This window comes from Anomaloglossus baeobatrachus, chromosome 4 (genome assembly GCF_048569485.1).
Source record: "Anomaloglossus baeobatrachus isolate aAnoBae1 chromosome 4, aAnoBae1.hap1, whole genome shotgun sequence".
Taxonomy (NCBI): domain Eukaryota; kingdom Metazoa; phylum Chordata; class Amphibia; order Anura; family Aromobatidae; genus Anomaloglossus; species Anomaloglossus baeobatrachus.
Window position 1 is genome coordinate 668178312 of NC_134356.1, and position 13939 is coordinate 668192250.

At 44.9% G+C, this 13939-nt stretch overlaps 1 protein-coding gene across 1 annotated transcript in view; it reads left to right on the forward strand.

Annotated features, from left to right (window-relative positions):
• The window catches only part of LOC142304353 (venom factor-like), a 157784-nt gene that overhangs the window by 122153 nt on the left and 21692 nt on the right, over window positions 1-13939 (forward strand). The window contains exons 29-30 of the mRNA XM_075346658.1: window positions 488-651; window positions 759-917. Of these exons, the coding sequence (XP_075202773.1) occupies window positions 488-651; window positions 759-917 (323 nt within the window). The remainder of the gene's footprint in view (window positions 1-487; window positions 652-758; window positions 918-13939) is intronic.

Below are 13939 nucleotides of genomic sequence, written 5' to 3' on the forward strand. Positions count from 1 at the left end.
AAGTTCATTTTCTTAGCCAATATTGACTTTGCAAGTAATTGCTGTTAATCTGATCACTCTTTATGACATTCTGGAGTATATACAAATTGCCATTAGAAAAACTTAAGCAGTAGACTTTGTAAAAATTAATATTTGTAGCATTCTCAAAACTTTTGGCCATGACTGTAGTCCCGTATACAATGAGTGGAGAGTTGCTGCGGCTATCACAACATTCGCACCCCATTCTCCTTTCATTATCACTACAGATGAGAAAAATATTTGATATTGAAATCCGCAAGACCCAAAAATTCATCACAGAATCCATTTTCATCAAAGTGATTAATTTGTCGCAAATTCACTTGCCCTGCGGATGGGTGTTAATGAGCAAAGTGGAAAATAACCAATATAACACCTCGGACCATGGACTTTCTTCTCTTTCTTCTGGTGTAGAGCCATTTCAATCTTTCATCAAAAAGTGACTCGTTACTATATTTTCTGTCGTTCACAGACAAGTCTCATTGGGATGAACCTGGCTCCAAGTACATATCTTTAGAGGCAACATCTTATGCTCTCCTGACCCTCTTGCACCTCAAAAACTATGACCTTGTAGACCCTGTGGTTTATTGGCTGACAGAACAGAGGTTTTATGGTGCTACGTATGCATCCACACAAGTGAGAGATATTTTCTGATGCTCAGATCCAATTTCATGAAGTTTAGTGATGACTTCAATGACTAATCTGTGTTAACCACATCTTTTATTTTCATTGGTTTTCATCAGGCGACCATCATGTTCTTCCAGTCCTTGTCTCAGTATCAGATGGCCATGGCTGATAGCAAGAGGTTGAACATAAAAGTCTCCTTCAAGTTACCTGGAAGATCTAGTACTACAAGCTATCAGTTCAATCTGGAAAATACTTTATACGCTCGTTCTGATGAGGTAAGAATTAGAAGTATAAGAATATTTATGTTCAGGACTTGTGATTAAAGATGAGTGAATCTGAACAGGAAATATTGAGGCTCGTACCGGACACCAAGTGTCTGGGGCTTGTGCTGAAACACTAACTTTTAGAAAAAAAATTTGTGTCCGAGTTCGGAGTTCAGGTAATGTTTGTATACCAACAAAATTTGGTCTAAAAAAAAATGCCTTGAGGTCCCCCATATTTTTTTAATCAGCTAAGGTAAAGCAGGAAGCTGGGAGCTGGTATTATAAGACTGGGAAGGCCCATGATTATTGGGTCCTTACAAACCTAAAAATAGCAGCCCAAAGCCACCCCAAAACTGATGTATCCATTAGATGCGCTATTTCTGGTGCTTTGATCAACTCTTTCCAATTCCCCTTGTGCAGTGGCAATCGGAGTAATACTTTGGAGGTTGATGTCAGCTGTATATGTTGCGGGCGGAGGGTACGCGCTCGCCACGCTTGGGTCCGCGGCTTCTGCTTCTGCTGCTCGGTGGTTCGAGCGGTGGACCGGATCCGGGGACTCGATCAGCGCTCCTCACCCGTGAGTGAAAAGGTGGTGGTTTGGTTAGGGAGATTGTTTGTGACGCCACCGACGGGACGTGGTGATGATGGCACCACCGCTGCTGGTGACGGGGATCCCGGGAGAGATGGTAGGGTGCAGCTGAGATGTTGTCCCCTCCGTGGGCAGGGGTTGGTGATCCCGGGGCCAGGTGGTGTAATGGGGAGGCTGTACGGCTGGGGTGCAGGGTTGCAGGGACAGCGCGGCGCGGTGCCTGACGACACTGGTGTACTCACTCAGACAATCACTGACAGAGTCTCTGGTAAACCAAAACGGCCGGATGGACGGGTCCCGCACCCGGCTGCAGTGTTGTTGTTGTACTCTCCCTGGACAGCTGATGGTGGCTGTCTTTCCCTGCACCTTTTAGAATGTTCTTGACTCCTGGGGTTGCCCACCGGCAGTCCGCTCCCCGGCGTATAGGTGCCGTAGGAGCCCGTCTTGCCCACAGGCGCTGGCCCTTGGATCTCTAGCCTGTGGTGGTGGCTGTATATCCTCTCTGGGTGGACGGTTGCCTTCAATCGGGACTTTAGTAGTTGAGAAACCCCTAGGGTTCCTGTCACATTCGGATTTGACTATTGACGGCGGCTCCAAGCCTGGTCGGGGTCCGATGGCCCTGCCTGTGTGCTTAGCTTCACTCCATTCCCCGGTCCGGTACCGGCAGGCCGACGCCCGACCCCGGTCCTTACGGCTCTGCGGAGTTCCACTGACTCCTGCAGATGGCCACCACCATCTGCCAACCTTGCTGTTAGTGTCTGGGCTCCAACCCAGACACCCAAGTGTTCACTCCTATCACTTTCACTTCCAAAACTAGACTGTCACTCCAGGCCTGTGAACTCCTCGGTGGGTGGGGCCAACTGCCTGGCTCCGCCCCACCTGGTGTGGACATCAGACTCTGAAGGGAGGCAACAAGGGTTTTGTGTTTGGCTGCTGTAACTGCCTAGGGTGGGGGTGTGTGTGTTGGTATGTCTGTGAATACCTGGCTAGTCCAGGGCGTCACATACAATTCTCAGCTGGCATCAAGTCAAGCCCAGGGGTTAGTAATAGAGAAGCGTCTATCAGACACCCCCATTATTAACCCGGCAAGTGTAGAGTTAAAAAACACACAAACACTGAGAAAAAATAGATTACTTGACTTCCCCCACAATTCCTTGTTCACCAATTAATTAACTCAAATTAAATCCTGGAGGTTCCAATATAGTCCAGTTGTGTAATGTCCCACAACCCCATTGATTCCTATGGAGCTTTGTTCTGAGAACGTTGTGCGAACAAGGGTCCATAGGTCACTCGTGGGCAGTGTTAGCTATGGAATCTCTTACGCTAATTGGGGTCAAATCTTGGTCCCAAACCAAATTTTTAACTAAAGTCTGGCCGAACTCAGTAAACCCAAACTTCAACAGGCTTACTCAACTCTACTTCTTACTTATGTTGAAGTTAGGTTTAAGATTGGATCCATAGCTCAAAATTTGGGTAAGATAGAAAGTGTCTATTGAAGACATTTATTTTTCCACTGATTTTTTTTTTTTTTTTTTTTGCAAATCCCCCCTTGGTTGTCCCCAAAAAATAAGGTTGGCTTTCACACCTCTGATTGTTATCATTTTATCATCCTTCATTCATCTCCTTGTCTTTCTGTAATTATCGGGTTTTAGGTTCTTATTGTGACGTGAAGATTAGAGTTGAGCGCGGTTCGCGGTTCGAGGTTCTCCAGTTCGCGGCTCGAGTGATTTTGGGGGCTGTTCTAGATCGAACTAGAACTCGAGCTTTTTTGCTAAAGCTCGATAGTTCTAGATACGTTCGAGAACGTTTCTAGCAGCAAAAAAACCAGCTAATTCCTAGCTGACTTTCCGCTGTAATAGTGTAAGTCACTCTGTGACTCACACTATTATGAAATTTCAGTGTATAGTGTGCGGGAACAGCGCCTTCAGATCACTGCTGTATGGATAATGGCGATTGCCATTTTTTTTTTTTCCTTGTCTTCCTTCCCTAAGCGCGCGCGTGTAGTGGGGAGGGCCAATCCCAGACACACACACAGCTAAGTGGACTTTTAGCCAGAGAAGCAACGGCATGTGTGATAGGATGTCCATGTCACATGTCCATGCATTATAAAACTGGACATTTTCCTCCAGCACGCCATTATCTGCCTTCTGCGTCCTTGGTGTCAGACATCACTGGCGCAGCTCCGTCCTGAGTCCTATCGCCGATACTGCTGTATGCGCTCCATACACAGCGCTATATAGAATAGGGATAGCACTTTCTATCAGTCCTTTTAAGGGCTCATACCGGCAGGGTCAGAGCCATAGGTGACAGAGTTTAAAACAGAGTTTAACAGCTACACAAGATGACAGCGTCTGTGTAGCTAAGGTCAGGGATTTCCTCGCTGCATTTCCCCATTAGGAGGGATAGAAAGGCAGGCTTCCTTTCCTCTACCCAGAGCCCCACAACCCTGCCACTGTACCCTCCTGCCCTTTGCACACTCAAAATCATTGTTACTAAGCCATTATACTAGCAAACACTGAGTGAACTTAGTGGCATCCTAAACGTGGCTATTGGACTTCTGTATAGTCCCAGTAGTGCAAAGATATTTGCAGCACCTCTGCCTGCATTGCACACTCAAGCTCATTGTTACTAAGCCATTATACTAGCAATTTATGCTGCCAGTTTAAGGGCCGTAGTTGCATTGTCAGGGAGAATTATTGTTGTTTATTCTGCTGTTAATAAAGCTAGACCACCGCTGCAATCTACACCACCTCTCAATTTTTACTACCACATTTTAAGTGCACAATCTTGTCGCAATCAACATGAGTGGCAAAATGACAGATGCTGGTGGAAAGGGGAAGAGGCGTGTTGGAAAATGAAAAAAAGGGTTTGCCCGTGGGGAAGGTGGAAAAGCTCCATTAACATCTGCTGAAGATAGACCATCTACCAGCAAAAGTAAGATGTCTACTACTTACCGTGGACAATCCGATGTGCTCCCTTTTTTACGGACACGAACAACAGGAACAAAGGTAGATGATGGCCAAAAAAGGAAAATGCTTGAATTGATCTCAAGTGGTCCAACAAGTGCCCTCTCAGCCACCTCAACTACCGCATCCAAAAAACACCAGTCCTCTGAATTGTCATCCCAATCAAACTTGCTTTCTCCCAGCTCTGAAGTCTCCATCAGCCCTGCACAGTATGGTGGAAGTGAGATGGCTGAGTCTGCAGAGCTGTTCAGTCACACTATAGCCTGGGAATCAGAGGTCTGCTCCCAAGCTACCGTGAGTACAGACCAGGAAATGGTCTGCAGTGATGCCCAGAACCTTTGTGACTCTGATTCAGGCCGTGAGGACCAAGTTTCTGACCATAATGTTGACCCTTTGTCACAAACTGTAACACCTGTGGTTATAGACAATGAGGAACATACTGATGACGATGAGACGCAGATACCAGATTGGGATGACAACTTAAATATTTGGTCAGGGCAAGAAGAGGCTCGGTCTGAGGGTGAGGGGAGTGCAAAGACAACAATTGATGAGGAAGTTCTAGATCCCGCCTACTGTCAACCCAAGTCAGGCACTCGAGGAGGTCAACAGAGGCGGTGGAGTAGGATGCAACCAACGACGAAGTTACCTTGCGCCTTCCTGGACAGAGTCGGAGCACTGGTAGCACGTCTACAACTGCATCATCAGCCACCACTCTGCCTCTGAGCACTAGTCGGGGGGGCTCAGCAGGTCGCATGCCCTCTAAGCCTTGCCTAGCCTGGTCCTTTTTTGACATAGAAAAAGATCGCCCAAAGTATGTGATGTGTAAAATTTGTCGTGATTCTGTTAGTAGAGGTCAAAACCTCAGCAGTTTGACAACTTCTTCCATGAATCGTCACATGAATAAATATCATAGGTCCCAGTGGGAAGCTCAGCGTGCTGCAATGCGGCCTAGCGGAGCGAACCATCCACGGCCTGCCCCTTCCAGTGCATCCGCGTGCTCTTCATCTTCTAGGACTGTGGGGACAGCTGTCACACCTGGTTTTCCACGCACAACGTCCACCACTGTAACCGCAACAGGCACTTTGCTTGGTAGGTCGTCAGTTGGTTTGGAAGGGGAAACAAGTGCGTGTGTACAACTCTCTCAGACATCGATAGCACCAACGTTGGATGAAGGCAACATCATGTCTCCGACTGCACTTTCCTCACAAACCTGCATTTTTCCAGGGACACCCTACTCAACACCGTCTACACACAGCAGCCAGATCTCTGTCCCTCAGATGTGGACAAATAAAAGGTTATTTCCTGCGACCCATGACAAAGCTAAGAGGTTGACTTTATCCCTCTGTAAGCTCTTGGCTACCGAAATGCTGCCTTTCCGCCTGGTGGACACACAGGATTTTAGAGACCTTATGTCTGTCGCTGTGCCCCAGTACCAGATGCCCAGTCGCCACTACTTCTCTAAGAAAGGTGTGCCCACGCTACACCAGCATGTCGCACACAACATCACCGCTTCCTTGAGAAACTCTGTATGTGAACGGGTGCATTTTACCACCGATACTTGGACCAGTAAGCATGGACAGGGACGTTACATGTCGCTGACTGGGCACTGGGTAACTATGGTGATAGATGGTGAAGGGTCTGCTGCACAAGTCTTGCCGTCCCCACGACTTGTGTGTCAATCCTCTGTCAGTCCAAGTTCCGCCACTGCTTCTGCCTCCTCCACCTCATCTGTGTCCTCCACCTCCGCCCCAAGCCTGCCTGGTCATGCCACCAGCGTTCTCACTGCGCAGAAGGAATCACGCACCCGTCATTACTATGCTGGCAGCAGAGCGCAACGTCATCAGGCGGTCTTTAGCTTGACATGTCTTGGGAATAAGAGTCACACAGCTGAGGAGTTGTGGTCAGCTCTGCGGTCCGAGTTTAATAAATGGTTGTCTCCACTCAACCTGCAGCCTGGTAAGGCCGTGTGCGACAATGCTGCAAACCTGGGTGCGGCCCTTCGCCTGGGCAAGGTGACACACGTACCTTGTATGGCTCACGTGTTGAACCTTGTTGTCCAGCAATTTTTAACACACTATCCCGGCCTAGATGGCCTTCTGACCAGGGTACGAAAACTGTCTGCTCACTTCCGCCATTCAAGCGCCGCAGCTGAGCGACTTGCATCGATCCAGAAGTCTTTCGGACTGCCGGTTCATCGCCTGAAATGTGATGTGGCGACACGCTGGAATTCGACTCCACATGTTACAGCGACTGTGGTAGCACCGCCGAGCCCTGGTGCAATACGTCATGATGTATAGCCTGGGCCAACGAGATGCAGAGGTGGGGCAGATCACCCTGATGGAGTGGTCTCAGATCAAGGACCTATGCACCCTTCTGCACAGTTTCGACATGGCAACGAATATGTTTAGCGCTGACAATGCCATTATCAGCATGACAATTCCAGTCATTTACATGCTGGAGCACACGCTAAACACTATTCATAGTCAGGGGGTGGGACAACAGGAAGGGGAGGAACTACAGGAGGATTCATATGCGCAAGACATAACATCTCCAAGGTCCAGACGTTCATCATCACCAACGCGGCAGGCATGGGACCATGGGGGACAGGGATCAACAAGGGCGCATGGTAGCAAGCCAAATGTTGAGGAAGGTGCAGGAGAACATGAAGAAATGGAGGACGAACTGTCCATGGACATGGAAGACTTAGCGGATGAGGGAGACCTTGGTCAAATTTCAGTTGAAAGAGGTTGGGGGGAGATGTCAGAGGAAGAAAGAACGGTTAGCACCTCTATGCCACAAACACAGCGTGGACTTGGTCCGCATGGCTGCGCAAGACACATGAGTGCTTTCTTGCTGCACTACCTCCAACATGACCCTCGTATTGTCAAAATTAGAAGTGATGATGACTACTGGCTTGCCACACTATTAGATCCCCGATACAAGTCCAAATTTTGTGACATAATTCCAGCAATAGAAAGGGACGCACGTATGCAGGAGTATCAGCAGAAGCTGTTACTCGATCTTAGATCCGCTTTTCCACCAAACAACCGTGCAGGTTACATGGTTGCATAGTTACTTAGGTTGAAAAAACACCTAGGTCCATCTAGTTCAACCTTCCTCCACCAGTTCTACATTTAGTCACTAAGTCATTTATAACCAACAATGTTTTGTGTACTGAGGAAATCATCCAGCCCTTTTTTAAAAGCTGTTATAGTATCTGCCATTACTACCTCTTGTGGTCGGCATTCCACAGTCTGACTGCTCTAACTGTAAAGAACCCTTTCCTATTTAGCTGTTGGAATCGCTTTTCTTCCACTCGCAGTGAGTGCCCCCTGGTCCTTAGTACTGTCTTTGGAAGAAATAAGTCATGTGCCAGTCCTTTATATTGACCACACATGTATTTATACATATAAATGAGATCTCCTCTGAGACGACTTTTTTCTAAGCTAAACATATCTAACTTTTTCAACCTATCATCATATGGGAGGCCTCCATTCCTTGTAATAGTCTAGTTGCCCGCCTTTGAACTGACTCTAACTTCTGAATGTCCTTTTTAAAATGTGGAGCCCAAAACTGGATCCCGTATTCCAGATGTGGCCTTACAAGTGATTTATAGAGGGGTAACAATACGTTGGGATCACGGGATCTAAGCTCTCTTTTTATACACCCTAGAATCTTGTTTGCTTTAGCAGCTGCTGCTTGACATTGAGTGCTGCTGCTCAGCTTATTTGTAATGAGAATACCCAAGTCCTTCTCCTGTTCTGTAGTCCCGAGTTTACTTCCATTTAATGTATACGCAGCTATAGGATTACTCCGTCCTAGGTGCATTACTTTACATTTATCAACATTAAATCTCATTTGCCAAGTATCTGCCCATTCTGACATCTTATCCAGATCTTTTTGTAATATTGTACTATCCAGGTCAGTTTTTAATATCCTACATAGTTTGGTGTCATCGGCAAAGACTGACACTGTACTATCAATCCCATCCACAAGGTCATTAATAAAGAGATTAAAAAGAATCGGTCCAAGCACAGATCCCTGCGGCACCCCACTGCTGACTATAGCCCATTTAGAGAATGTACCATTTATGAATACTCTTTGATTCCTATCTTTTAGCCAATTCCTTACCCAGTTGCATATTGTGTCCCCTAGTCCTTGCTTCTGGAGCTTTAGTATAAGGCTATTATGTGGTACAGTATCAAATGCCTTTGCAAAGTCCAAATAAATCCCCTCAGCTGCATTACCAATATCCAGGTTTGAACTTACCAGCTCATAGAACCCCAACAGGTTGGTTAGACACGACTTATCTTTCATGAATCCATGCTGTTTGTCAGTTATCATATTATTTTCTGCAATATATTTTTGCATGTCATCCCTTAAAATGCCCTCACAACTTTGCATACTACTGATGTCAGGCTTACTGGACGGTAGTTGCCTGGATCTACCCTCTTACCTTTCTTAAATATCGGTACCACATCAGCAATCCTCCAATCCTGAGGCACCAACCCTGTTACAAGTGAGTCTAAAAAGATGAGATACAGCAGTCTGTCGATTACGGAGCTCAATTCCCTCAATATTCGTGGATGAATGCCCTCTGGCCCTGGGGATTTGTCAATGTTTAATTTACTCAGACGTAGGCGTACTTCATCTTGTGTTAAATTAATTATATCGGGTGGTGGACTTTGATTTTTCACTTGTTGAATGATCCCTGGTACAGTCAGTTCCTTGGTGAATACAGATGAGAAATGCCTATTTAATATCTCAGTCTTTTGTTTGTCCTCTATAACTAACTTGTTATTATATTTTAAGGGGCCGATACTATCCTTTGTTTTCCTTTTGGCATTAATGTATTTATAAAAGATTTTGGGATTTATTTTAATGTCATTGGCGATTTTTGTTTCAGTAGCTAATTTTGCTTGTTTGATTTCTTTTTTACATTTCCTATTGATATCTTTATACTTCTGAAATGCTATTTCTGTATTCTCAGCCTTTAAGATTTTAAATGCCCTTTGTTTTTGTTTTATTATACTTTGTACAGTCTTATTTATCCATAGTGGTTTCTTTTTATTCCTGAACATTTTATTACCAGAGGGTATACGTTTTTTACAGGACTCTAGTAGTATATCCTTAAACTTACCCCATTTATGTTCAGTATCCCCAGTTACCATGACTTTGTCCCAATCTACACATTTAAGCTCTTCCCTTATTTTGTTGAAATCAGGTTTCCTAAAATTCCAGGTTTTAGCATTTCCCCTTTGAAATGTTTTATTGAATATTATGTTGAAGCTTACCATATTATGATCGCTGGTGCCCAAGTGCTCCCGGACCTGTAGATCTGAAATTGTATCCGGTCTATTTGACAGGACCAAATCTAGCAAATTATCTCCCCTGGTCGGTTCATCTACCATCTGAGAGAGGAAATGGTCTTGAATAGTAGATAAGAACTTACAGCTTTTAGCACAACCAGAAGATTCTATGTCCCACTGAATGTCTGGATAGTTGAAATCCCCCATAATAAGAACCCGATTATTATTATTAGCTGCCTTTTCAATTTGTTCCAGCATTTCACCCTCTATTTGTTCAGGTATGTTAGGAGGCTTATAGCAAACTCCAATTAGCATTTTTCCATTATTCCCCTCCCCATGTACATTTACCCATACTGACTCTACATTGTTGCTGTTCCCCTCAATGTCATCATACAACACAGGTTTTAGGTTAGATTTAATAAATATACACACCCCACCACCTTTTTGGCCTTTCCTGTCCTTCCTAAATGTACTATAACCCTGTATGTTTGTCACCCAGTCATGGCTTTCATCCAGCCAGGTTTCTGTAATGCCCACCACATCATAATTCATGGTTGACATAAGCGTCTCCAATTCATTCATTTTGTTTGCAAAACTTCTTGCATTTGCCAGTAGACATTTAATCCTTTTAACAACTTTATTACTCCTAGTCTCCCTACGTTCCTTGTATGTCCCATCCCCCCCTAATCCTTCATTGACCCCTACCGTATCCCTGTCTCTATCTGTTCTATCTATCCCCTTATTTGCTCCACTACCCTCCCTCCCCCCGATCCTAGTTTAAAAGCTCCTCCATCCGTCTGACCATTTTCTCCCCCAGCACAGCTGCACCTTCCCCATTGAGGTGCAGCCCGTCCCTACCGTAGAGCCTGTAGCCGACTGAGAAGTCGGCCCAGTTCTCCATGAACCCGAACCCTTCCTTCCTGCACCAATTTCTAAGCCACATATTTATCTCCCTAAGCTCCCGCTGTCTTTCTAGTGACGCTCGTGGCACCGGTAGTATTTCTGAAAACACCACCTTGGAGGTCCTGGACTTCAGCTTCTCTCCTAGTTCCCTGTAATCATTTTTAAGGACCTTCCACCTGCCTCTAACTTTGCCATTAGTACCAATGTGCACCATGACCGCTGGGTTTTCCCCAGCCCCACCCAGCAATCTGTCTATCCGATCCGCAATATGCCGAACCCGAGCACCCGGCAGACAACACACTGTTCGGCATTCACGGTCTCGGCGACAGATGGCCCTGTCTGTCCGCCTAATTATAGAGTCCCCGACCACCAACATCTGTCTGGGCTTTGCTGCACTCCTATTTCCCTCCTTCCTACAGCAGTTGTTTTCCTGGTTGCTAGGAGCAACGTCCTGCTGTAGTGACCCTAGTCCAGGTGCAGGTGCAGGGAGTGAATCTCCCAGTTGTAACTTGACAAACATGGGACGGTCTCGTCATCTTCAACAGTCTACACGTACCAGTAGGACTGTATCTGGTGCTGGTAACAGCAATTTTATGGAATCTTTTCATAATTTTTTTAGACCCTCCTTTGCAAGGCCACCAGAGACAACAAGTCTGACACATATCAACGGCTGGAGAGGGTGATACAGGAGTATCTCCAAATGAACATCGATGCCATGACTGTGCAACTGGAGCCTTGCTCTTTTTGGGCTTCAAATCTTGAAAAATGGCCAGAGCTCTCCACTTATGCCTTGGAGATTTTGTCGTGTCCAGCTGCCAGCGTTGTCTCTGAACGTGTCTTCAGTGCTGCTGGGTGTGTGCTGACAGATAAGCGCACGCATTGTCCAGTGACAATGTGGACAGACTAACGTTCATCAAAATGAACAAGTCATGGATCCAGAAGGAATTTACTACCCCTGTGTCATCCTGGGGAGAGTAAATGCTTGTGGATTTGGAATGTGCTTGATGCAAATCAAAACATCCTGTTTGCAACTAGGGCACAACTGCTGCCACTGATGGGGTGGGTGTCTGTGTGGCCCAATTTTTTGAAAAAAGGGAGACTCCGCTTGGAGTAACCCTTGCTTACATTGTTTTTAAAAGGAGCCAAGATGAACAGAGCTGGGATCAGGAAAGACTTTGCTACCTACCCCGGTGTCATCCTGGGGACGGTTAAGAATGGCGTATTTTTGAATGTGCTTGATGCAAATCTAGCTGTGAAGTGTACAACTGGGGCACAAGTGCTGCCACTGAATGGGTGGGTGTGTGTGGGGCCCAATTTTTGGAAAAAAAAGGGAGACTCCGCTTGGAGTAACCCTTGCTTGCTGTGTTTTTTAAAAATGATCCAAGATGAACAGAGCTGGGATCAGGAAAGACTTTGCTACCTACCCCGGTGTCATCCTGGGGACAGTTAATTATGGCGTATTTTTGAATGTGCTTCATGCAAATCTAGCTGTAAAGTGTACAACTAGGGCACAAGTGCTGCCACTGAAGGGGTGGGTGTGTGTGAGGCCCAATTTTTGGAAAAAAGGGAGACTCCGCTTGGAGTCACCTTGCGGTGTTTTACATGATTTTAGAAGGGCGTGCCATGCCTATATCTGTGTCTCGTCCTCTTTTTCCTTGTCCTGCTCTTTTGTTTTCGCATGAGTATATGTCCTTGTCACTTTCCCATGTGTTTGTGTTGTGAGTTGTTTGTCACCTTTTGGACACCTTTGAGGGTGTTTTCTAGGTGTTTTTATGTGTTTGTGAATGCCTGCCATTGTTTCCTATGCGGTTCGAGTTCGGTTCGTCTAACGTTCGACGAACCAAACTCGAACGGGACCTCCGTTCGGCGAACCGACCTCGAGCCGAACCGCGACCGGTTCGATCATCTCTAGTGAAGATTTACCCCTTATTGGAAACTAATGTTTTTCATTAAATGTTTTTGTCTATTTGTCCTCCGTAAAATGATTTTAGTTTCATCACTTATATGGTTTGGAAGTTTGAAAATTCTAGGGGAAAATGGATTAAATTTGGAATCTGAAACTAGGTGTAATTATTTCCTTTTAAGCTTTAAGTTAATCTTTTTTTTTAGATAGATAAATAAAATTACAGATTATTGTATTTTTATTTTTTTAATTTTGATTTATTAAATCTACATTTGATTTAGTATTTTTTTGCATGCATCTTCAGGATGGAACTTGGTTATTGCAGTTTGATTCCTAGAAGTGTATCCTTGAAAATCATTTTATTTTAAGTAAATAGTTGGAAAGTGATTTGATGACTTTGTCATATTAGAAGTGCCACAATATGTTGAATTTGTGAGAGTACAATCCATTTAGGAATATAACCTATTACTGTACAAGATCAAGATATGCTGCCTTAATTTTTTACATGATGGTGATGTACAAGGAATAGCCTTAAATATTAGTTTTAGCACTGATTCAGTGTAGACTCAATTTTCCAATATTGTCTGTAATCCAACATTTTGTATTCTGGGGGCATGCATACCTTTATAAGCAGCGTACCGGGGTGGGCTCCCCAGGATACAGCGAAGTCATGAACAAGAAATATACGTCTCTAACACTAGATCAACCAGCAAAAGTATTTTAGTTCAATATGTGTATGAATGTAACCAGAGTAGAGGAAACTCAGGGAAAGTCCATAAACACTGAGCCAAGAGGCCGAGACCTTTGTGCTGTACAGCGCAGTGCCATACAATATGTGCCAACTGCAGTCTATTCACTATGCGTGCCTGAATAATCCAACCAGTAACTACCAAAGAATACCCTTTAACCTGAAACAATTGGATGGCAGTATAATAAGAGTCACCTGTGGTATAGCACAGCAGTTTGCAAACTTACGATAAATTCACTCTAATCCTTAATTTAATATTCTCCTGCACCAATTTAACTAATATGAACATTAATGACCTGGAATGACCAAACAAATTACAATATGCAACTGCTGCATAGCCGGAAATGAAGCATAAAAACTTGATAGCACTTACTTATATTGTTCGTCACAAGCTCACTCCAGGATGAGCTGAGCTGAAGTATGGTTTAAGCAAAAAATAGAAAAAAATAGTTCAGCTCACCCTTCTTAAAGTCCAGATCAGGATCGGCGTTGGCGCACGGAGCTTCCCTGGTCTCAGGCAGAACACAAACAAGCAAAATAGAGTATGATCTACTGTACTTCAAAGAAAGTTAAAAAATATTTATTGAAGTTCAATTAAAAAAAGATCCATAGATCC